The 26,099-nt window shown below is 35.8% G+C and overlaps 1 protein-coding gene across 1 annotated transcript in view; it reads right to left on the reverse strand.

Annotated features, from left to right (window-relative positions):
• The window catches only part of LOC115523939 (ephrin type-A receptor 6), a 267,647-nt gene that overhangs the window by 182,617 nt on the left and 58,931 nt on the right, over positions 1-26,099 (reverse strand). The window contains exon 7 of the mRNA XM_032594591.1: positions 5,240-5,425. Within this exon, the coding sequence (XP_032450482.1) occupies positions 5,240-5,425 (186 nt within the window). The remainder of the gene's footprint in view (positions 1-5,239; positions 5,426-26,099) is intronic.

Below are 26,099 nucleotides of genomic sequence, written 5' to 3' on the forward strand. Positions count from 1 at the left end.
GAACAACACATGCACACATCACACTGGGAAATAGTGGCCTGCTTGTCTGTTGCTCCCAGTGGACAGACACCAACAAGTGGGTTTCTCACAAACACTGAGTGCTTCTTTTCTATAGCTCTGGGTTTTAATCAGAAATAATTTCTAACACCTGGTGGTGCTCAATAACTGTCTCGGAAAACAAAGCAAAACAAACCTCTCAAACTATCTTAGCTAGCAGAATGGCTGAACTCCAGAGGCCGGTGGGTTGGGGGGGGAACTATCTAATTTATTTTATTAGAATCAGTTTTGCCGAATATTTACCCCTACAATGTATATTCCTTATATCCAAACCTTGATTTTGCCTTACAGGAAAATTTTACCTATACATTCTCTCACAGATTGTTAAAATAAAACTTTATTAAAGGGACTTTTTGTTTCTTCTGGAACCTCTCTATCTTCTCTTTGGATTACTGATACAAACCTGAAGTTATTTAAAAAATTACAAGTGGGGTGATAAGTTACCAATGGCACAAATTTTCCTCACCAACATCTGTGACCCTCTTCCTTTGGCAAAGGAATGGAACAGAAAATATTAGGGCTAAATGTGACTTTTACTGTTTTCTAGTCCAATCTGCACTTTTCAATCTTTTGTGTAGATTAAAAAAAAAAAAAACAAACTGACGCCTAAAGACGTGGAAGACTTGGTCAAGACCCTGTAACTGGTAGCTGGACGCACACCAGGTGGAGAGGCAGAGATCACATTGGTGGCAACAGTAATAGTCAGAAATCTTGGGCAATGTATTACTTGACAAGGAGAATGCAATTCTGGAACCAGAGGGGCAGTTCTCTTGCAGTTACTGTACAATGTATTTGACTGACTTGAATCTACTCTCTTAGAGTCTGTGTAGACCCACTGAAACTGTCTGAAAGGAACCCACAGTACTCTGCCATATTTAAAGAGGTTTGGGCATGCTGGCACTTTCTTGTTATAGCTCCTGTTCTGTCCCCACAGAATGTCTTTAGGAAAGTCCTACAATGAAATGAAGTTATGTTTGGGAATTCATTTGCTATCCTCATTGGTTTCTATTACTCCTTACTAGATCTATGATTTACCTGAGATATAGTTGGTATATCTAAATTTAAGTATCAGCCTCTAAGCTGGGAGATAGGCACTTCATCAGTTCTCTCTTGTTCCTTCCATCATCATGATTCAAACTGCTGGGCCAGGCTTCAGGAGTGTGGTTACCGCACTGTATGTCTTCATCATTTAACCACTATTCTTATCTTTTTATAGGAGGGTAGTACTTTCTCTTTTGGTTAAGAAACTAATGACACTGGTGTATACCTTACCAGTTACAAATTGCTACTATGCATGCTACTAATGGCTACAAGTCTGTTCTCTAACTAATGGCTTCTATTTGCTTGTTGGACAAAAAGTATGTGCTAAGCATATGGTTTAGCTCGGTTAATCTCTGTTTATATCAGTTTTATCTTAACAGGTTAATGAAATTGTGATGCGTATCAAATAAATAGGTTCAACTTTTATCACACACACTTTTTATATAATGCAGCTTTTAATCATTTAACTTTCAAGTTTAAAATAAAAGTAGTTATATGCTTTGAATATGAAAGAGCAAAGTGTTCCCAAGAACTTTGTAATATGTATCTCTTGGAGATAAAACATATACATAAGATAAAAAGTATCCCTATTAAGAATTTATAAAAGGATCTGATGAAGATTTTGATCTATAATTTTGCATTACTTTCAACTGAGAGTCTGTGAGTTTATTTCTCAGAACCCCAGGATACTCTACTAACATGACTGCATAAACTTATGCTTCATCTTTATCTTTGTCAGTATTATCTTTTATGCAATATGGTAGTCCTTAGGGAGCATTAATTGCTAGCTATCTTTTAGCTACTTAAGGGCAATCTTGGAACAATTACCATGTGTTTATGGGAATGAGGCATTCATTTATTTATTGCCTTTCTCCTAAAAATCTCATAGCACTTGAGTCAAGAAGATAAGAGTATAAATATGCCCACTTATCTTTGTGGGAATTACCCCTTTCTCTATCTCTACATCCACCTCAGCAACAGCCCAGCACCCTTATATGGGCTCACTTTTACAAGTTCAAACTGTAATGATGATTGCCATTCAAAAGCATATTGCATCTGTCCTTTCTCAACTATCTTTTCCTCCCTTTCCTTCCCCCCACTTCTTTCTTTTTTCTTGAAGTGGAACAAGGACCCTGACTTAGGAAGCATACAAATCTGGCTTTGTAGAGGTCACTGGTCCCATTTTTAGACAAGATTATTAGACATATGAAACAATCACTGCATTGGGGAGTATTTCAAATGGGCAGCCACGTGCCACAGACTATCTCACTAAACCTATTCAGTTGATTTAGGATAAATAAATCTTACTACTTCATAGAGCTATATAAATCTTTTTCCTTTTCATTACTTTTATCCATATCTATATCTATATCTATATCTATATCTAGCATATAAAATATATGGCAATATGTGACATAACAAAGTCATACAATGTGATTTACCAGAGGGAGAAAACAAAGATCTGATACTTTTCAACCTCTGAATTTATTGTTTGACACATTTCCAGATATTACAAGCAAAAATACACATAAGAAGACCTCAACATTATATTTAAATTATTATTTTAAATGCTTTGCAAAGATTCATGACCCAACTTCAAAAGTATATTTTTTCTTCCAGAGAGATATAAGAAGAAGGAGGACTTGAAAAGTTCATGCCAAATTAACGCCAAGGAAGTCAGACAATATAAACAATAATTAACATATTGTTTCTACTCTCTCTTTCTATCTCTTTTAGATTATAGTCTTTACTAGCTATTATGGCATAGCTGGTTCTTTACAAATTTTACATTTTAGAAGTAATTTATTTTACTAACCTAAATATTTTCTCTATTTTAAAAAGTGGTATTATATTATTTTATTCATATTGTCATTTATTTAATGTCACTTAATTCAGATAAGATGAAGATAATTAAAGTATAAAACTGATTCATTCACTATGATATAGAAAAAGGAAAAAAAAAATCAACCCAACACACACACACACACACACACACACACACACACACCCCATGGGTTTTAGAGGTCTTTTGACTCAGCCTGAATACCAGCCATGCTACTTGCCATACTACTGGATTAGAGGTTTTTCTGCAGGTTAATTAACCTGTCTGAGCTTCAGTGGACAATGATACTCATAGTAGCTGCATGAAAATGAAATGGTCAACTGTATGTGTAAAATGTCTGGCACATAGCACCAATAATGGCGATCGTTTAATGTGGCTTATTATGACACATACTATGCTAAATGCTTTATATATTAAATTTAATCCTTACAGTATTACTATAGAGTAGGAGTTATTTTGGTCTTATTTTTACAGATGTGGAAGTAAAAGAGAGAGATGGTAAATAATTTACCTAAAGCTGTATAACTCTTAAGTGGTGGGAGTTTTCAAAACTTAGTGGCTTAAACATTTATCTTCTCTCATGATTTTATGGGTTGACTGGATTGAAGTAGGTGGTTCCTTTGCTCTAGAAGATGTCAACTGCAGCTGTAGCCATCTGGCTTTGGTGGTGGTGGTAGTGGGGAGAGGTGGCAATGTCTGAGATGGTTTATCACAAGCCTGGCATTCAGTGCGGACTGTCTGCGGGCAGCTCAGATAGACCTGTCGACTGGACATTCTACTTTTCCTCCTGTTTGCAATACTGCTCGAAGCTTCACCATAGGGACTGGTTTTGCTCAGTGTTGGAGGCTGGGTTACAGGAAGCAGTGTTGTAAGAGGACAAGATCCAAAGTGCAAACGTGTAAGATGCTTCCACACAGACACATGGACAAGTCCAGAACCAATGGAGAGAGCAACACAAGGACATAAATACCGGAAGGCCCCATTAAGGTCACTAAAGTAACAGACCAGTGCAACAGCTGTCTTCAAAAGTACACTTTTGGGTCTTCCAGACTGTCAAGGCTAACTGTTATCTTCTGTTCCCTTTGGGCAGCATGTTGGTCAATGCCTTATGAGAGGGACTTAGGAGTTTCATACACATACTCAGTTGTATGCTTTTAGTAAGCTTTTATACTTGCCTGTTTTCAAATATGATGTGAAATTTTAATTTTATATAAGTGGTTTAAGAGAAATATCATTTTTATGAAAAAATGCTTCTCAAAGATTTAAATTACTTTTTTTTTTAAATGCCATTTGCTATTGGGTTTTATAAGTTATAATTTTTAGTGAATAAGGAGAAATGAGTTAAGGTTTATGTCCTGTCATTATTCAAATAAAAGTGTTTATATAGCAATCTATTTTTTAGAGTGTAAGATTAATTTTATATTAAGAAATATTAAGAAAGTTCAAAGGGATGGCTTTGAGCTCACTATTTCTGTAAAAACAGGATTTTTTCCCCTCGAATTTTAATTCTTTTTTCCATTTTATATAAATTAAAGTAATTTAGTTATAATGGCGTTTATGTAGATGGGTTCCATATAAAAATGTTTGTTTAGAAGTTCTACTTCAGATAAAGCGTCCATATTTGTATATGAAATTTATTTCCAAGCAGAAGTATTTTACCTTAATGACCTAAAATATTTTAACTGTTTCTTCTATTAATATTGAAATTTTAACAGCTTTAGAAGAAGTAAACAGCTTATAGAGGTTAGAAAAATATGTAGCCCTTTACTTTTGATTCATTACTTCAAGTTAAATTAGCAAATGATTTACAGGTAATAAATACCATTTCAAAGCTGTTTGGTGACCAGTGCAAACTCTCATAATGTCATAGCCTAATATCAAGATTCTGAGGGGTTCAGAAGATGATATCTGAACTACATTATCTTCTTTTTTTTAATTTTTAATATTTTTATTTATTTTTGACAGAGATAGAGAGAGAGAGAGAGAGAGAGAGAGAGAGAGAGAGAGAGAGAGAGAGCACGCTAGCGCGCGGACAGTGAAAGGGCAGAGAGAGGGAGAAACAGAATCTGAAGCAGGCTCCACGCTCTTAGCCATCAGGGGGCCCAAACTCATGAACGGTGAGATCATGACCTGAGCTGAAGTCAGATACTTAACCGACTGAGCCACCCAGGCGCCCCCTGAACTAGATTATCCTCTTAATGGCTGTGGTATTGCTAGTGAGGTTTTCGTTTGTTTGTTAATTTTAAGGAACTAAGATAGAGATATACAAAAGAAGTAATGAAGAGAATCTGTACTTACTTTTTGTGACAACACCTTCCAGTCGAATGATATTTGGGTGGTCAAACTGACCCATGATACTAGCTTCTCTTAGAAAATCTCTTCTTTGTCGATCCATGTGGCCACCTTTCAAAGTTTTGATGGCAACGGGGATCTCTCTTTTCCCTGGTGTCTTCAATCGCCCACTACAGACTTCTCCAAATTCTCCTTAAAATATGAACAAAAGTAGTTGTTTAAACAGAATACTTACATTCCAGAAGAACTGAGTTGTCATACGGTACTGTTTTTTTTTTGTTTGTTTTAACATAATGACTGTCAACTGTGTCATTTCCACATGGAGATTTCTTTCTTAAAAATTAAACTTATAATGATGATGTGCTTGATCAGCATCATTTATAATGAATAATGGAATGCACTTTCATATGGTAAGGCACAGGAACTGCCATTGATAGATCTCCCTGATCTGCAGAGAAATTATGACTAGCAGAATGGGTGATGCTAATGTAATTCTATAGAAAAGCAATCACTGTATAACATTTCCTGTTCCTGTTCTCAATACTGAAATATGGGCCAAATGTCTGCTCTATTCAGGGAATCCATCAGGCATGTGTAGCTGACTTGATCCTGCAGACCATATATCTGAGCTTCACTACCACCAGAAATCAATGCTAGGGTCAACTGGTACATGAAAATATTGAAATGACTACACTGAACTCAACTATAATAGGTGATTATACAGGCTAAATTACAAGTCACATGGTTGGAATACAAATATAGTAAGATAATTTATGGCTCAGCAATGGCTTCATTGGGAAGTAATGAATAGTAGGCAAATATTTATCACAAATTTAATATATATATTTAATATATATATTAAATATACATATTTAATATGTATACATATACGTATACATATACATATACGTATACATATATATGTATACGTATACACATATCCAGTGCTACAGTGCTGTGAGTTCAAAGAAGTGTAAGACTTGGTCTCTGTTCTTAGGAGCTTATAGTCTAGCAGAAGAGTTTAGCTGAACAAATATAACACTCAAGAACATAAGAACCAATCTCTGCAAATGGTGTATTAGTTAACTAAAAACAGTGGCAGCTAGAAGGCTTCCTGGAGCAGGTGAAACTTTTGCTGATGTTGAGCGATAGGTACAATTTGGATATTCAAGAAAAGCAGTAACGTTCCAGGCAGGGGTGCACAGAGGGAGCGAGAAAAATGAAGACAATGTTTCAAAGGTCAGAAGCCAAGGGTGGCAAGTGAGGTTATCGTGGGAAAGAAGTTTGGAAGTTTTCTTAGTGCAATGCAATAAATTCAATAAAACTTGAAATTCCAGACTTAACTTTTCTGAGGCCAATTACCTACATTTGCTTAAGAGCATGATGCTTGATCACCAATTTATTAACCTATCAAGTAAAGATAATAATAAAATCTTCCATAATTCTATAATGTCCCTTGCTCATCAGGATACTGGGAAGATCAAAAGTGATGATATATATAAAAGTGCTTATCAACTGTAAAGTGCTGTTCATGTACTTTAAGTTATATGAATCTTTGGAATGGTGAAAGAAATGAAAATTAAAGTATCTTCAGTTAGTTTATTAGCTAGCAGTTCTGGCTAATAGTTCAATGTAATGTAAATTTAAGTGTAGAGAACCAAATTAAATTTTTGAAGTACCATAGATTTCAATTATCCTTATTTGGTCCAAAGAAGAACCAATTCATTATAATCAACTAAATATTGACTATACATGAATATTAACCACCTTTTGCTATAAATGCTAAGATATTTTTAAGCAGAAAAAAAAAACACTAGGAAGGAAATAAGCCAAAATATTGCTTCTAAATTATGTGTAAACATGTCTATTAGAAATAGAAAGCAGTCTAACAAGAGAGTTTACTCTATTTACGTTAAACCAACAAACAAGTAAATAGAAAACTCAGACTAGAGTGGGGTCCCCAAGTTCAGTGCATATGATATTAGAGTTTTATAAATCTTGTTTAATTTGACATCAAAAAAAGAAAAGTCTGTTTTTACTTAATGATACTCTCAACCTGTTGGAGGTTAAATGTTTCATGTTGACAGGAAAAGGAGGCTGTAGTTTTTCAGTTTTGTAATTACAAAAAAAATTTGTTAAAGATTTTCTCTCAGACATTAAAAAAATGGCAATTGGTAGAGATGTTTGACATTTTACTACTGAAGCTCTGAACCTTGAGAGAAAAGGTATGTACCTATGTCTAAATTAATGTCTTATACATCCAGGCCTACTAAGGTACTTCAAATTCCTTCTTGGACCACTGTGGTTTGTTATAATAAATATCCACAATAAAACAGATATTTCTTTTTTTTATTTTGCCTTAATAAGTTTGCTAGTGAAAATAGAAGCTCACCAATATTTTAAAACTCCTCACCTGTCTTGAGCCCATAATGCAAGTGATTTTCTGTTAGCATTTCATAGTAATCCAAATAAACTTTTGAATGTAGTGAAATAAATAGAAAACACTGGTGTTATTTGATCAAGACAGGCAGAGTGGTAATTTTCTTTCTTTTTTTTTTGTTCTGTGAAATTTATGTATCCTATTATCACCAGGTAGGTGTTTTCTTCATGTCAAACTTTGTACCATCAAGCTGTTATCACACTTATTTCAGTGACACTAAATATGGTTGCCTCAATTAAAGATCTGAGACTCCTAGTGCATTCTTCAGGCAAAGCCCAAAAATTGCAGTCAGGAAATGTATTAAAACCCTTATCTGTGGAAGACCTGAATGTATAAGACATATCAGAGAGGAAAAAATAATCTAAATCAAATGCATAGTTTAAGATATTGCCAAAGGCTGTTCCATTATATTATTGTCCTTGTGGCAAGAGTTGAGGCCCTGTACATAACCATCAGTAAGAAATTATTCTTCACTATGATGTGTGAACGTTTTTATATACTGGTTAGTCCATCATTAACTCATTGACTACAGGAATATGGTGCTAACTATAGTTTTTTTTTTCTTTTCCAATCATTGTCGCCATCATTATTACACAGGTAGCACTTATACATTGCTTACCATGAACCAGATCTAAAAACTAAATATATATTTTGATCTTGACAACAAACATTTGTGGTGGTTACCATTATTATCCCCACTTTGCAGATGAAGAAGCTGAGATACATGGGCCAAATAACCTGCCTATCGTGACACAACTAGAAAGTGGTAAAACTGTAATTTGAACTCAGGAAGTCTGGCTCCAGGGTCTGTGGTTATAACTACCATTTAGTGCTGTCTGGGATGTGTATTATTATTAATATTTTGTTATTATATTATAATAACAATTAGTATTGGATTTTCCATGTAAAGTCTACATAACCAAATTAAAACTGTGAAAGAATGGTGGAGGTGGTGGGGAACCATCCATTTGGGGGACTGCCGCCTCACAATCTCTTGGAAGATTTCCAAAATTTGCTCTTCCATGTCCTGAGACTCTGGTTTCCCCTACCTCCAACCCCTTGAGAGTCAATGAAGCCAAGAGCCACACTCCTGATGGCTTTTTAGAACATATCTCTCAGGTATAATGAGGTATTTCTTTCCTTACACTTGCTATTTCCCTCTGATAGGAATGTTCTCCACAAAGTGTCCTCTTTCCTCCCTTGTCCATCTTCCTCAGTCCTCTATGGGGATGGTTTCTCATAAGCAGTAAAGGCCAAGATTTGAGGTCCCTCCTTCAGAAAACTTGCTCTGATAAATCCATCTAATTTAATCTCCACTACTAGCAGTCCCTTCTAAATGAGAAAGAAAAAATTAGCAGCTCAACAATCAGAAGCTGTCCTCGGTTTCACAGCTGGGCTGTGTAACTCTCCTATCACACACTATACCAGCCTTGACAAGGTTACTCTGAGACCATGACAAAATGAGACAGAGCAAGGTCACTGTGTACTTTGCCTAAGCACAGACAAAGGCAAGGTCACATGCCAAAATACTAAATATGCCCCCCTCTCTTGGCTAGAATGAATAATGGCTCTTTCTTAACCAATTCTATCCTTATCCTTGTTCTTGTCTCCCCTCTGTGGAGATAAGATTCATTAAGATATTGTGGTGTAAGTCCTAAAATTAAAGCCCAATATTATGTGCTGTTTTAATATCTGGGGGAAACTGGGAAGGCCTCAAACAGCCTTCCCACAGGCTCTCCCTCCCACTCGGCTCCCATATATATGGTTCTCTAGCCAAATATCCCTCTTTACCAAATGGCTCATATATAGTTCTTCCTTATCCCCATGTAGCAGGTTTCACTTTCCTGTCAGTCTGTGGAATGACTCAAACAAGCCAATCACATCCTCCTAAGGGAAACAGAGGGTGCCTATCTTCTTGGTACTACAAAGCCTGTCTCTTACAACCTCCCTGGTTGTTTGGTAGGTTCCCAAGTGCAATCTCCAGGTGGCCCTGTGTAGTGTGTGGTGTCCTCTTCCTCCCTGGGCTGTGAGTACATGTAATTGATAAATATCTACCAACCTCACCTGCCTAACATAGGGTGTTGTGTTTTTGGCATTCCATGCCTCCAGGGTAAGAATCCCTACCTCATCAACAGGGTGAAGCACTGTTCCTCAAAAAATTTAAAAAAAAATACCATGTGACCCAGTAATTCCACTACTGGGTATTTACCCAAAGAAAATGAAAACAGGATATTGAAGATACATCTACACTCCCATGTTCATTGCAGCATTATTTATGATAGCCAAGATAAGGAAGCAACCTAAGTGTCCATCAATTGGCAAATGGATAAAGAAGATGTATATGTACAACAGAGTATTACTCAGCCAATAAAAAGAATGAGACTTTGCCATTTGCAACAACATGGTTGGACCTACACGGCATTATGCTAAGTGAAGTAAGTCAAACACCATATTATTTCACTTACGTGTGGAATCTAAAAAACAAAATGAACAAATAAAGAAAAAAGCAGAAACAGACCTATAAATACGGAGAACAAACTGGTGATCACCAAAGGGGAGAGGGTAGGGGGATAGGCAAAAAGGGGCGAAGGGGAGTGGGAAGTTCAGGCTTCCAGTTATGGGATGAAAAAGTCACAGGGATGAAAGGTGCAGCATAGGGAATATAGTCCATGGTATTATAATAGTGTTTTATGGTGACAGCTGGTAGTTACACTTGTGATGAATATAGCATAACACATAGAATTGCTGAGTCACTATGTTGTACACTTGAAACTAATGTAACATTGTGTGTCAACTACATGTGTATCAATAAAAATAAATAGAATAAAAAATACTTAACACAAAACACACACACACACACACACACACACACACACACTCAATTATAGAATCGTTGCTGCTTTCTGGCAGCATCTAATCTAATCTGCTTCCTTAGATTGCCTAAATCACCCAATGAAAGCCCAAATCCTTTAGTAGGTTTCATTTAAATTTCCCTTACTGACACACACTACAGTCCCACATGTTGTGTGTTTTTCCCTTGCTAAAACGAACCACAAACCCAACTTTTTAAAGTACAGTGTGTTCCTGGGATCTTTGGCTTTGAAAGTATTAGCATAATATATTTACTGTATACCATTTCTGATTATCTGAAATTTCTGTGAAATTCATGTTTAACTATTTTACACATTTGGTAGGTATTTCTCCATTTAAAAATCTCTCCTTGATCATGTCCACTATAATGTAAGCCATGAAGGCATGGACCTTAACATCTCTATTTTCTATTGTATCCACAGTACCTAGTACATAATAAACAACTCTTTAATATTTGTTGAATGAATGAAATGAATAAATCAAGGGGAAAAAGCCTCAAGACCCAGAGTTGGGATATCTTAGAGGACAGGGATTTTCCAATATGATAACATTTTTTTAATTGCATAGTATCCTTTGTTTTCTTCTCATTGTGTACAGTTAAGAGAGGTCTCAGTATCTTCTGCATTAAGTTTTTTTTAACCTAATCATGCACAATCCACTTTCCTTCCTGTATGTGAAGGTAACAGGAAGAATATTTTTAAGTGTCATAGAGAGAAAGTGTTAAAAAAGAAGCGGCATAAAGGAAAAACATATAACCAATTTTTAATTTAGTTCTAGAGGGATATCTTAGTCTCTTGAGGTCTTAAGATAAATTCCATTATTATTAATGTTATCAGAAGGGTCACCTACCCAATTGTATTCAAGAACTTATGACTATTCTGTTGGATTTCTCCACAATACATAGCACACCTTCTACACATGAAAGAGAGTAACATTTTTAAAGAAAATTTATAATTTCACACCAGTTGAAATGATATTTGATATTGAATGCTTCTGATTCACTGTCACAGAAAGATTCAACATGATGCAAGATTTCTCATGTTTAACCAGACTTGTCAATAGGAAGAGTTAAGACATGAGAAAGGACAGGTTCTTAGAAAATGGGTCCTCTGTTTCCACCTTCACCACTCATTTGTTTTGTGGTATTAGAGGAAGTCAAATTACTTTTTTCTTTTTAGTATCATTGACGCGGGAGGTGGGGTTGAGGGGGGGTTAAATACCTACCACCTAGCTACTTTTTGAGAGATAAAGATTAATGTGTAAATACTTGCCAAGCTTTTTCGGTCCTAAAAAGTTTCCATGTAACCAGTAAATCTTTTAAAATTATCCTGATACCACAGAAGACATGTTAAATATGCTATTCTAAGTATCCTTCGTGACCAGGCTTTTAAAGTCTAGGTCAGGAAACATTTTGTATAAGATCTGTGAAGGAGTTTTTTAACTTCCTCATCAAACAATGGGTAGGGACTTTTTCAGTGAATGAATTTAGTAACACATTATCCCATATTGTCCATTTTTTTCCCCACACCACATTCCAAATATTAGACAGCCTCTTTTTTCTTTCTGGGCAAGTTTTTTTTTGTTTTATTTTTGTTTTTGTTTTTTAAAGACATAATTCCTCTCAATTTTTGTGATTGGAATGTAGCAAGAGGACACCAGGCAGTAATTCAGAACATTAAGAAATGGCAGTTAAGTCTGATAGCAATGTGCATGTTAATCATTCCAGGTGCCTGGAAAGTTGACTCATGATTTCAGTGGATTTATCTCCCTTTCTTCCTTCCCCCAGTATTTGGAGGGCTACACTGTATTTTAATGCTTGGTGCACTACAGTGTTTCTTTACACTAACTTCCTAGTTGATGTGACCTTTTGTTCATAATCAGCCTCCAATTTCATGTCCCAGTCAGTGGTCAGGAGTGGCCAGACTCTATGATCATAGGCATGCCTGCAGCAACGCTTCTTAACACACTTTTAAGACAGTATTTGATGTTTATGCATGCACACAGCAAATACATCTATTGCTGTCAAAGCTCTGTATTTGATAAAAATTTGTCTTTGTTTATATACTTGAGGCAAAAGCGGCCTTTGCTTTTCGATAAAATTCTGCCTTTCCTATTAGGCCACATGGGAGGGAGTTAAGAGGCGGGCAACAACCTGACAAGAAAATATTATGTGATTGATTCATTAATAATAACTTGAAGCTGTTTTTCTATAAACATACCTTCAAAAGGCTGAGCTGACTGCTCCTTGATTTATCCTTCTCCATACCCTGGACCGACAATAATTCTAATGCTAGTACCTCTTGGTTTCAACTATTAACTCAGATTTCTCCTTACTAACTTTAAACATCCTAAAGGCAGAGACTATAATCTTATTGACCTTTCTATCTTAGTACCTTGCAAGACTCCTGACATCAAATAGGCACTCAGTAACTTGCTGAATGAATGAATCTGCCGTAAGCTTGAGATTTCTGTGTGTACCTCCAAGGAGGGGTTGAGGATTTAACTGTATGATTCAGGCACATGATTACTTACTATTAACTTAATTAAATTAATTAATTGAGCTATAGCTGACACACAATGTGACATCAGTCTCAGGTGTACAACAGTGATTTGACAAGTCTACCCATTGTGCTGTGATCACCACAAGTGTAGCTCCTACCATCTGTCACCACACAATACTATTACAATACCATTCGCTGACTATACACTCCATGCTGTGCCCTTCATCCTTGTGACTTACTCCTTCCATAACTGGAAGCCTGTACCTCCCACTTTTTGTTTTTTTCTGCTAATACATGCTCCCAAATGCAACTCTGTCCTCAAGGAGATTAAAATTGTCTCTATTTCTGACATCACAAGTCCAGTATATAACTTACATATTGAATACTCTTATTCACAACATTTTGACTTTTCAAATTCACTGATCCCTTTACTCCCAGAACACCTTTTAAATCTAATGTATTAGCCTCTACCAAAGGGTCTCTCACACTACTTCCTCCCTTGCCTGAAGGGATATGGAAAGAGTTTCTCTTTAGACTAAATGATTTGCATTTCAAAACTCTGCGTGATGATCAAAATTGATTCTCCATTTTGCCATTCCAAGAATGATGTTAGAAATAAAATCTAATTAAAAAGTCTCTGTGACCCACAGAAAGTTACTCAATGTCTTCAAGTTTCGGTTTCCTTATAAAACATTGACTATCTGCCTTGCAGAGTTATGGGAAGTAAAGATACCTAGTACTGCCTCTAGCAGCTCCTACTACTATTGTCAAATACTTCCACTTGCCTTTCAGCCACCTGCCTCCCCTCTGCGAATGAAACCCAGGACCAACCCAACCATTTGCCAGTCCCTACTCCCACAATCAGGTTGCTGAGCACTCTGCACTGGATAACAGTGTTACTAGAAACAAATGGTTCTTTACTCAACTGTATTCTCCTTTCAGTATACATACTATCTATCACAGGGTGATACCTTTCACCATCACCAACTACTGCCTCTTGGCTGTGAAGTTCCAAATCTAAACTTGTAACACAGACTCTCTCTTGAACTTCAGACTTGTATAACCCAGGGGCCATCTTATCATCTCCTATATTAGATTGCTTGGGCTGCTATAAAAAAGTACCATACCCAGAGTGGCTTAAACAACAGCAGTTTATTGTCTCATAGTTCTCATAGTTCTGAGAACTGGGAAGTCCAAGATCATGGTGCCAGCTGGTTTAATTCCTGGTTGCAGCTCTCTTTCTGGCTTGCAGAAAGCCATCTTTGCTTTGTGTCTTCACATGGCCATTCCTTGAGAAGGCCAAACAGAGAGCTATCTCTCTTCTCTTCCTTTAAAGCCACCAGTCCTATCAAATTAGGACTCCATCCTGAGGACCTCATTTATCCTTAATTGAAACTAGAAGACCTATTTTCAAATACAGACACATTAGGGGTTAGGGTTTCAACATACGACTTTTGGGAGGACACAATCCAATCAACAGCTTGGCTTAAAACCCATTTTCCTATCTTCATCTCTTATTTCATTTAGTAGCCATAGTCGGTTGAATAACCAACTCTGGCTCCCCAGAGATATCTACTTACTAATCCATGAACATACGAATCTGTGAACATATTACCTTATATAGAAAAAGGGGATCTGAAGATGTGTTAAATTAAAGATCTTGGAATGTGATTATTCTGAGTGATCCAGGTGGGGCCAAGGTAATCACAGGGGTATTTAGAAGAGGGAGGCATGAGGGACAGCCAGAGAAGGAGATGGGATGAAGGAAACAGAGGTAAGAGTGTCAGAGAGATATTTGAAGATGCTATGGTGCTGGCTTTGAAGATGGAAAAGGGGACACAAGCAAGGGAATACAGGTGACCTTTATAAGCTAGAAGTGAAGGAAACAGATAAGTTCCCAGAATGAGTCAGTACTGACAATACCCTGACTTTAACTCAGTGATACTGATTTTGGATTTCTGACTGAAAAATAAGGTGTGTGCTTTTTCAGCCCCTATTTGTGATAACATATGGATGGCTCTTAGCACAAGGCTTGGCACAGAATGAGTTCTTAAATATTAGCTTGTATTTAAGCTGGACAATATCCTCCTTTTAAGTATAATTTCTTATTCCTCTCCAATGCATCCTTTTACACTCTTCTATTACTGTCACTTCTCTCAAACTCTCACAGGGGTTTTGTCTTCATTTCAATCTCCAGTATGTATCATAGCAAACACCGTGGGTAACAACCATTCACCGAATGCATGTGTGATTCAACAGACATCCTTCCAATAGACTCCTTCATCAGTACTTTACTCTCTATGTTAAAACAGAGTCTTATTTGAGAGAGCAGCCATGAGAGAATATAATTTACCCCAGTTTGTGTGAATTCTTGCACTAGCACAAATAAGACATTTTGGAATTCAGTCAGGTAATAAAAATGATCAGTATTCACAGTGGAAGGGTTGTGTTTAGACAAGCATGACTAAGAGAAGCTAGTGGATTGTCAACTGTAATGGTCAAAATGTTTTCATAAGTGGGGAAAAAGTATTTTTCCAAATATTCATAAATAATTATTTTGACTAAAACATCCAATAAGTGTCCCAAATTATTATTAAAAATAGTATTATACAAGTTTTGTAATAGCAAAAAAACATAGCTTTAATATACTAAATGTTTATAAATAAAAATTATAATATTAGATCATTTTATCTTAAAGAAAATATGCATAGATAATCACACCTTTGTAAATTAAACCATGATTCAGAACTCTAGACATTTTAACATGATTTTATTTACTCTCAAGGGATAATAACAGGCAGATGTTCTAATAAAACAATAAACATTTAGAAAGTTTGCTTTGTGTTAAATTACTATCTTAACTAATGTAAACCCAATTTGAAGTACATTTTAGTCAATCACTTTTGTTTTTCAGAAGACATTCATCAAACTTGATCTTTTCCAAAAGTTTATACTTCATTATTTTACTTATTCAAAAGATAGAGTTTACCAAGTCCTAGACTACAATACGTACCATTATTATATGTACAACCTAGAAAGTAAATGTTGCTGCTAATTAAGCTATGGATGCTATCAATTATAAGAAGCAACAAAATTCAGTGATACTAAAATGAGAAAATTTACTTGATCAAAAACGTGAAAGAAGAGAAGAAATCCAGAGGCCAAATAACTGGAATGCAATCTCATTTTGGTGCATATCCTCCTGACCTATTTCCTACACATAAAGTTTAAACTATTCTTTTCATAAAGTTGCAGGCATAATATATAGTATTTTTCTGTATATACTTGAGACTCTTACATTTGCTTACTACTATAGTACAGGTGATGCTTGATTAATGTGGGGCTTAGGGGTGCTGACCTCAGGCAGTCAAAATATGCATATTACTTCTGACTCCCCACAACTTAACTACTGATGGCCTACTATTGACGGAAAGCCTTACCAACAACATAAATCATTGATTAGCACATATTTTGTATGCTGTATGTATTATATACTGTGTGTTTACAATGAAGCATACTAGAGACTATACAATGTTATTAAGAAAATATGTCAAACTGAGTACTGTACTGAGTACTGTACTATAAAAAAATGGTTTTTAAGTAGACTTGTGCAGTTCAAACTATGCTGTCCAAGGCCCAACTATACATGTAGTTTCCATGCTATTAAATGTAACTTATATTAACAAATCCCTTTTTAAAGAGCTTATATTCATCATCAAATTTGTTAATTGTATTGCTTATATCCTCTAGCCTCACTGATTTTTTTTTCTTGTTGATTTAACAATTATTAAGGGAAGTGTATTAAAAACTCCTACTCCTTTGGCAGATATTTTTTTCTCAATTTCTGATTGTATTACTATTGTAAATTTTTGCTTTCTTTGTTTGGAATATGCTTGTATACATCTCATTCTTGACAGATATTAAAAAGTTAAATCCAAAACTGTTATCTCTATTACTGAATGTCACCTTAGAAAATATGAAAATATTGCTTATATAGTATTAGAATAGGTAAAACTTTAGCTTCAATCTAGCCATTTTAAAACTAGGAAAACCACTATTTTAAAATATAAAATAGTAAAATGAGTGAAAGTACTCATTGCTTCCTACTAGGTGAAAATAATAATAGCTAAGTAGGTACAAGGCACAATTTTAAGTATTTTATATAAAATAACTTACATATTACAAAACTAATTATGAAATTAAAGAAAAATTTAAAAGTACTAGGCCCTTCAAACTTGCTTAAATGAGCCACTGATAATAATAGAATTAGATATCCATGCATTCTGGAATCCTAGTGAGAGACAAACACACTCTTCTCCATGACGTCCACAAGGCCCACTCTCATTGCTGGGGTAGTTACTGCTCTCATCCAGTATGATAACCCTGTTGTCCTTAAGAATATAAATAGTACATAGAATGTAGACCTAAAAAGTTTTTACCATCTGGCATTCTTCAAACATGTTTCTTACGCAGATCCTTAAATTTTTTTAAAAAATATTTATTTTTGAGATAGAGAGAGACAGAGTACAAGATGGGGAGGGGAAGAGAGAGAGGAAGACACAGAATCCAAAGCAGGCTCCAGGCTCTGAGCTGTCAGCACAGAGCCTGACGCGGGGCTGGACTTGTGCAACAGCGAGATCAGGACCTGAGCCGAAGGCAGACACTTAAATGACTGGGCCACCCAGGTGCCCCAGATCCTTAGATTTTTAATCTATTTAAAATCAATACTTTTGGTATGGTATCTGCAAGTCTAAATTCCAGACTATTTTATTTTCAATATATCCAAATTAGTCATGAATGTCAGTAACCACCCAAGATTAGATGGCACCTGTCATGTCTGAGAAGAAATATAATTGGTTTAACTCTACTAGTTGAACCCTGAAAGAGCATCTGCTAAAGAAACATAAACAACATCTAGTCTTATTTATTAGATTAAAAGCTCAAGAAATGGCTGACAACTGCAATATTACCATGTTTCAAGTATTTTCTAAGTTTAACCACATAGTATTGGAAGAGTTATTATTTAAAGCATTACATTTAGGGAAATGGAAGATAGAAGTAAAGAGAAATACATTTGTAATACTGTGAATGTATATCCTAAACTCTTTGAAGTTGATTCATACAGTAGAATTTTCAGAAACTTTTAAAAAGCATTTTGTGAAGGCATATAAGACTGCAAGCAGAACAAAGAAATATGCCAAATATTTCTGTTGTTGTTTATTTTTCTTTGCTCTTTTTTTAAATAATGGGAGGTCAAATGATTGCTTTGGATTTCGTTGCAGAGAAAATCGTGAATGTGACAGTATTCACGTTCATGTTAGTGAAAAAAAATGTCACAGATGCTATGTTTCCGTCTGATTATAAAAGAACAACAATCAGGAAAAAAAACAACAAAAGAGAAAAATATATTGCATTTAGTCTGAATACATAAAGAAATTTTTATTTGACATATTATAAAACTTGTATTTCCATACAGTAGCTGCTATCTTGAAATAAAAACAGGTCAGCCTATTTCTTAATCGATCACTTGCTTTTTATTAATCATAAGGAAGCACAGCATGTTCTTCCAGTAAAATATTTTTAATGTATAAATTGATTGATTTTTAATGTTAAATGTTTAAATTTGGGAAGCTACATAGGAAGCAATTCTAGTAGTCTCACTTCATGTGAAAAATGACACTGTTTAAGAGTTAAAAAGAAGGGAGAAAGTCAGAAATCAATATACTAGAAATAAATGTATTTATTTTTAAGGTATTTCAGTGCTTATCTCATTTTGTAGACCATTGAAAATATAGTAGACTTGGTCTCTGGTTAAAGATAGTAGTGTACTATATGCTTAACCCCTTTCCCTCTATGAGGCCTCTCTAAGAACAGAAAAGAAAAACTCTAAGTATAAACCCTTGTGGACAAAGGATAAAACGTGAGACTCCAGTGGATAAGAGTTGCAGCAAATTTTTAAAAATAGAAAGTGATTGAAGAGTAGGAGTATTAATGGGTACAGTATGTCATAGAAAGGGAGAGGGAGACAAGAGGTTGCTTTGTTGAGAGGAGAAAATTTCATGTTGGAAACACAGATGATCTGCTGGCTTAGATGCACTCATTATGGGAAAGGGCAGGAGTGAGATGTAGGGACCCAAAAAACAGTAAGGGTATAGCTTTAAAGTTTAATACAGAAGAGTTAACCAGTAACTACCATAAAATATCAAAAGATTCTTTTCTAGAAAAAAAAAAGAATATTCCCAAGCAAAATAAAAACCACATACTGGCATTTGAGTATCTCCAATAAAACAACACCCTAACCACCCAAAATGACACCTACTGTAGACACATTTACATTCTTACACAGAACCACCAATCAGTAACTATTTGTGAATATGAATGGAAAGCCAAGGATTACTGGTCATGTGAGAAGAGTATATAGTATGAAAGAGAGGCAAAAAATAATAAAACAGAAACAAGAAAACTAAAAGAAGCAATGATGATGTGTTATAATATGTTTAATCTATCAAGAAAGATCTAGACGTGAAAAGAAATAATAAAAAAATAGAGAAGTATCTGGAAATTCAATGCTAAAAAAATACCCAAATAGAAATCTTGGGAGATAGAATTATGTAGATATAGTTAAAGACGTCTGCTAGAACCTAGAACAAATCTACCTACAAAGGACAAAGCAAACACCAAATATATGAATGTAATGCTTAAAATGGTAAAAACTCAATCCACGGGTTCCACAAATGACTAACAGACTAATAGAGCTCAGATGAGAAAAACCGCATGAAGGGTGGTAAGAGATCCAGAGTTCAGCTATGGAATGAATAAGTCATGGGGATAAAAGGTAAAGCATAGGGAATATAGTTAATGGTATTATAATAGCACTGTATACTGACAGATGGTAGTTACTTGTGATGAATATATAGAGAGTTGTTGAATCACTATGTTTACACCTGAAATTAATGTAACATTGTGTGTTGCCTATAATAATAAAAAAGAAATTTTGATGGAAATCTTTCTAAATGTAATTCACACTTTCCTGCCCTCTCAAAGGAGAAATGGAACATAATTTATCCTAGAAAAAAAAAGGGGGGGAAAGAAAGAATACTGAAAGTTTTCCAAAAGCTAGCCTCTCTGGACTGAAAGAGCCTGCATGTGTATGGCACATTAATATGTCATTCCAAGGTAGAAGCCTCCAGGCATGGAACTGGTCAGCATCTGTGTTGTCAGCTAAAAGACGGTAGAGCAGAACCTTTAAAATTCAGAGGGAAAGATAATTTTTAACTTACAATTCTGTCCAGACTAATTATTCACTGTGTTTAATTGAAAAGGCATTTTCAGATATAAAAGAATCTAGAAAATGTAATTCCTCTGCAAACTCCACTGTTAATTAGGAAGCCAATGGCAAAGTGAAGATAGTAAATCAAAAAGAGATAAGAGATACATCATGGGATACAGGAAATAATGGATCCAACTTAGTTAAGTGACCAGAAGAAAGAATGAGACCCATGCATCAGTCCAAATGGAAGCAAGGGGGCAGGCTTTACAGGAATGTAGTTAGTTATGTGTCAGAATCTGGACATACTGAATGACGCTCAAGTCTCTAGCAATCTAGAGCAGGGGTTGGCAAACTTTTTCTGCCAAAGGCCAGATAATAAATATCTTAGGCTTGTGGATAATTCTGACTCTTTTGCAACTACTTAATTCTGCAGGTTGTAGCACCAGAGCAGCTATAGTGTGTCCCAGTAAAACAGGCAAGCTGGCCTGTGACCCATAGTTTGCTGAGTCCCGCTCTAGGGAAGCTCACCCATGGATTTCCAGCAGCATTACCAACAGGATATAGAAGAACAAACCGACTTTGGAGAAAGTGGTATCATTTAAAAGGACCTACACAATTCAGCAGTCAGGTTAAGAAAGGCTAAACCTTTTTCTCTTCCCAGCTTAGCAAAAAATAATATCTGATGAGCAGGAGCTCTCACATGAGGAATCTTAGCAGAAAGGACCAAAACAATTATAACATTAGTATAGCACTTTGAAATTAAGTTGTTTTCATATTTTCACTTTGATTATAGGCAAAAAACTATAAGCATAAAAATTAAGTACCTACATTGGTTGGAACAATATATAAAGACTTAAAGACAATATTTAAAGGTGAAAAGGTAACATCAGTGACAAAGGTAACAACCAAACTGAGAGGAGAGGTAGGTGTTATAAGGAAGCTAAATCTTTATCTGTGATAATAAGAAGTCAATAGATAACATCTAATGTCAAAATAAATATGCACATAACCATCAGAATTAACAACAATCCATTAATAAGTATTGCCATGATGCATACAACGTGGAGCTAGAGGAGAGTGAAGGGAAGGGGTGGTGTGCTTGTGCTTTCGTTACAAGCCCTTCTATTTTCTTTAATTTTTCAGATATGTGAGAGTCACTTGGTTTTAAAAATTAAAATTGATGACAAGAGTGCTGTTAAACTTCATGGAATAAAGTAAAAGTTGTCACTGTTCCCTGGTACTATGGACATTTGTTCCACCAATCGGCAAGTGAATCGTAATAGACCAATACATCAAATGTAAAAACAACAACCATACTTACTCTTTTTCATATTTAATATTTAAAAAATAAAAGTTAATTCTCCTCCCTCACCTCTTCATTTTTCTATTCTTAGCCAGGTATTAGCTTTTGCAATAACGGGGCCCACGACCCAACAGGGAGCTGAGCAACGCCTTCTGGACTTTGCTTACAACTTTGTCAAGCAAGACATTCTGCCTACTCTTGGGAAGAACTCACTTTTCACTTCTCTCTCAGTGACATGGTCATGAGTATTTAAAAAAATGGGCATTGTATGTTAAGGATTTGCTTCCCACAGGACAGAGTTCTACACTGCAATTAATCTATTTATAACTTCCCAGTTATTTCCTATCTTCATAAGAGGTATAGATCATGGGGGTAAAGAAATGTTATTTACTATAGCAAGAGCATAGTGACTTTCACCTTTTTGTAGAAGTCACCGTCACAACATCTGAACACAGTGTACATACTTAAAACTGAAAACTCTAAAATAGAGGATTCTGATCATATTCACAAACAAAAGACAAAACAACATCAAAAGAGCCCAGAGTGACTTTCTTGGCTTGAAGATTACTAGATTCTTCTACATATATTTCAACATGTCAAATCTTCTGAATATCCTTGTGTTCTTTATCTTAGTCATTCTGGTCAGACTTGTTCTGTGTGCCTTGCTCTCATGAATCCCTGCATCCTTACTGGTTTCTCTGCTGCCAATCACTGCTAGTTGAATTCATCCTCCTCAAGACATCTGAGTGATCATTTTAATTGTAAAACTGATTGCATAATTCTAACATTCTCCACTTGTTTTCCAGTCTCTACAGGATGAAGTCATCTCTTAGGTCAGCCTATCTTGATCCATCAATTTAGCTTCTATGCCTTTTCTCTGAGAGGCTGATACATCCTTATCATAGATCCATCACAATACTTAACCCTGGGAATGCACAAGGTGAATTACTGTCTCATCCCCTCATTCCAATCTTACACTAGGCTATAACCCTTTTAAGGATAAAAGTCATTTAATGGATGAATAAATACTTTCATCATTTTTGTATATTATAAATTCTGTATCCATTCATTAAGGTAATGTAGCACCTACAACATGCCAAATATTGTTTAAAGGGCTAAAGGGTATAGCAGTGATTAAGAGAGACAGAAGAAGACAGATGATAAGAAAAGACAAAACAAAAATAGGGCACTTGGTGATAATTGCTGTAGAGAAAAAGCAGGGTGATGGGGAAAGAGTGTGGGAGGAAGGTTGCTACTTTATAATCATCCCTACAGGTCTATTTGAGAAAGTAACATTGTCCCAGAAGTTGGAGGAACTGAGGAAAGAGCCATGGTGTCACTGGAGCCCGTGCTCTTGAGTCAAATGGAGCATCAAGTACAAAGGTCTTGAGATGGGAGTGCATGAGCCACATTTGAAGATGAGCAAGGAATTCACTGATTCCAAAGAGCAGTGAGTGACGGGGATGTTGTGGGAGATGAAGTTAAAGAGGTAGCTAGTAGGTGAATAGGCTTCTACTCTGAATGAGTCAAGAAATGATTGGAGAGTTGTGAACAGAAAGTGACACAATCTGATTTAATTTGAATGCATGTATATATTCTGTGCTATATGTGCAGAACAGAGCACAGAGAGACACAGGTGGGAGGAAGGAGGCCAGGAGAGATGATCGTGGGTTGGGGCAAGGTTGTAGCTGTAAAATGATTGGCTCTGGGACATATTCTGAAGGCAGAGCTGACAGGGTTAGCTTAAGGACTGATATAGCATATAAAAACATGTGAACTGTTCTTCAAATGAAGGAAATTTGTGATGTTATAGTTAATATCCACATTAATACTGTTCCTGGTATGGCAGTGGTTTTCAGTGGATCAATGCACTTAGAGTTAGCTAGTGGTGGCAGAGACAATTTATGCTATCACTACAAATAACTGAAACAGATAGTAAGTGTTACTATACACTGTCCTCGTATCATGGAGTTGAGAAGTGACTATTGATAGATTGACAGATGGCTGGGACGAAAGCAAAGAACACAGCTGAATTCACCTAAGAGAGGTGGAGATTGTGTTAATGAATGGTGGTTTAAGGAATGGCAATTTCATAAGCGACAGAAGATGCTATCCTTATGGAAAAAGTGTAGATTCAAATATAAAAGGTTATTTGTAATACAGTTATGGTTGATAAGAGCATGGGCTCTGAACTCAGACTACTCTGGAGTTGAATTTGGCATTATTAAGTAGCTGGTTCACTGTGACCAAGTAATTTAATTTCCCTAAAGTCTTAGTCTCCCTGTCTGTAAAACGGACATATGTGACTCTTGTGGTTCTCAGCACTGTGAGGACTCAAAGAGATGATAATACATGTAAAGCTTGCTTCAATCATGTAAACATTTAGTAACTCTTGCCTACTGTTAATATTGAAGACAGACTACCTTTCCTGATAGGATGAAGTAAGGGAGAGAACCATAAGAAAGATTCTGGCAGGAACAGAATACCAAAGGTTTCCCTTTAAAGAAAGAATTACATTAGAAAACATGGAAAGCCCATGTGCTTCAAATGATAAACAATCCTAATATACATTATATACCATCTCATCCTGTGAGTTCATTTACTCCACCATGAAAGTAATAAATAAGAAGCTATAAAATATCATATATATCTGCCTTGTTGCTGTGTCTTTCCATCTTTCAAAAAGTCAACAAATTGTTATTTGGACCTAGTTGCGAAAAGAGACATTTGAAATGTAAGGGCTGGAAACTTGGGAAAACTGACCATTTTTTTAAAGTTTATTTACTTATTTTAGGAGAGAGAGAGAGAGAGAGAGAGAGAGAGAGAGAGAAGGAGAGAGAGAGAGAGAAAACAAGCAGGTGAGAGGCAGAGAGAAGGAGAGACAGAATCCCAAACAGGGTCCACACCATCAGTGCAGAGCCCGCTGTAGGGCTCAAACTCATGAGATCATGACCTGAGCTGACATCAAAAGTCATATGCTTAACCGACTGAGCCACCGAGGTGCTCAGCACAGATTCTGTGTCTTCCTCTTTCTCTGCCCCTACTCCACTTGTGCTCTGTCTCTCAAAAATAAATAAATGTTAAAAAAAGATAAAAAAGAAAAGAAAAGTGTGGACAACTCAGACTGGAAAAGAAAGATTTATGAGGGTCACATGCTGTCTTCATTTGAAGGGTCATGGAGTAGTGTAGGATTGGGGTTACTTTGTGTGAGTTCAATTTTGCAGAACAAGTACCAGTATGCAGTATTGTAAGATTATATACAGTGTTATAAGGAAGCACACTTTTACTTGCATAGATTGTCAATATATTAGAACTGTTCCCCAGGGAGTGGGTTGCCTGGTGAGGCACTGAACATTTTCATTGGCCATGTTTTAATAAAGGTTGGATGGTCAGTTAGAATCAACTTAATCTCATTTGCTTCTCACAACAGTCATGATGTACATAGCAAAGGCATTTCATTTTTACTGTTTGCCCAATAAAAGCAAAAATTCCTCTTTTCTTTAAACATTTTAAACTTTATATGTAATTAAAGATAGAATGTCACCAAACCAAAAAGTCCATTACAATTAACATCCAAGAAACAGGGCTAGAGTTATATCTGTGTCAAGAAAAAGGAGAAGCCTAGGCTTTGAAGAGAAATTAGATATAGTAAAGAGCCCATGACATCAAACTAAAATCTCTCGAAATTGTCCCAAATTCCTCTTCACAATCTCCATATCTCTTCTTCAACCACTTATCTCCTTCCCCATATACATTGCCTTTTCCTCACCTTGATATTTCTTATCTTTCAAATGCCATCTTCCTAATGCCATCTAATTTTGAGTCTGGAATGATCTCTAGACTCATGGAATTTCAATAGTGACTTACATGTATGTTTTGTTAACTTATGATGCTCCTTTCTACCTTGTCCTTTCTAACTCCTTTCTACTTCTCCATTCTGCCTTTCTTTAAAAATTTTTTTTATTTTTATTTTTTAATTTTTGAGAGAGAGAGAGAGAGAGAGAGAGCACTCAAGGAAGGGACAGAAAGAGAGGGGGACACAGAATACGAAGCAGGCTCCAGGCTTTGAGCTAGCCATCAGCACAGAGCCTGATGTGGGGCTCGAACCCACGAACTGTGAGATCATGACTTGAAGTGAAGTCAGACACTTAACTGACTGAGCCACCCAGGCGCCCCTCCATTCTACCTTTCATATTATACTTTCCTTCATGTCCTTCTTGGGCCTGAGTTCCTTTGTTATTCATTTTTGTAAACTGCATAGTACTTTAACCAAGGCAGATTACCTAGTCACTAAATAAAGGAAAACATGAATATCATTCATTAGGAATGCAAAGCAAAAATGATCATAGAGTTAAAGTAGCAAATAAATTCATAACCTGTTATCCATGCTAGGCTTAACAAATAACGATTCATTTTTCTAAAGTAACCATCTATGTGGTAGATTGTAAAACAGGACTATAAATTCTTTTCAACCTTGTATG

The sequence above is a fragment of the Lynx canadensis genome, chromosome C2 (genome assembly GCF_007474595.2).
Source record: "Lynx canadensis isolate LIC74 chromosome C2, mLynCan4.pri.v2, whole genome shotgun sequence".
Taxonomy (NCBI): Eukaryota; Metazoa; Chordata; class Mammalia; order Carnivora; family Felidae; genus Lynx; species Lynx canadensis.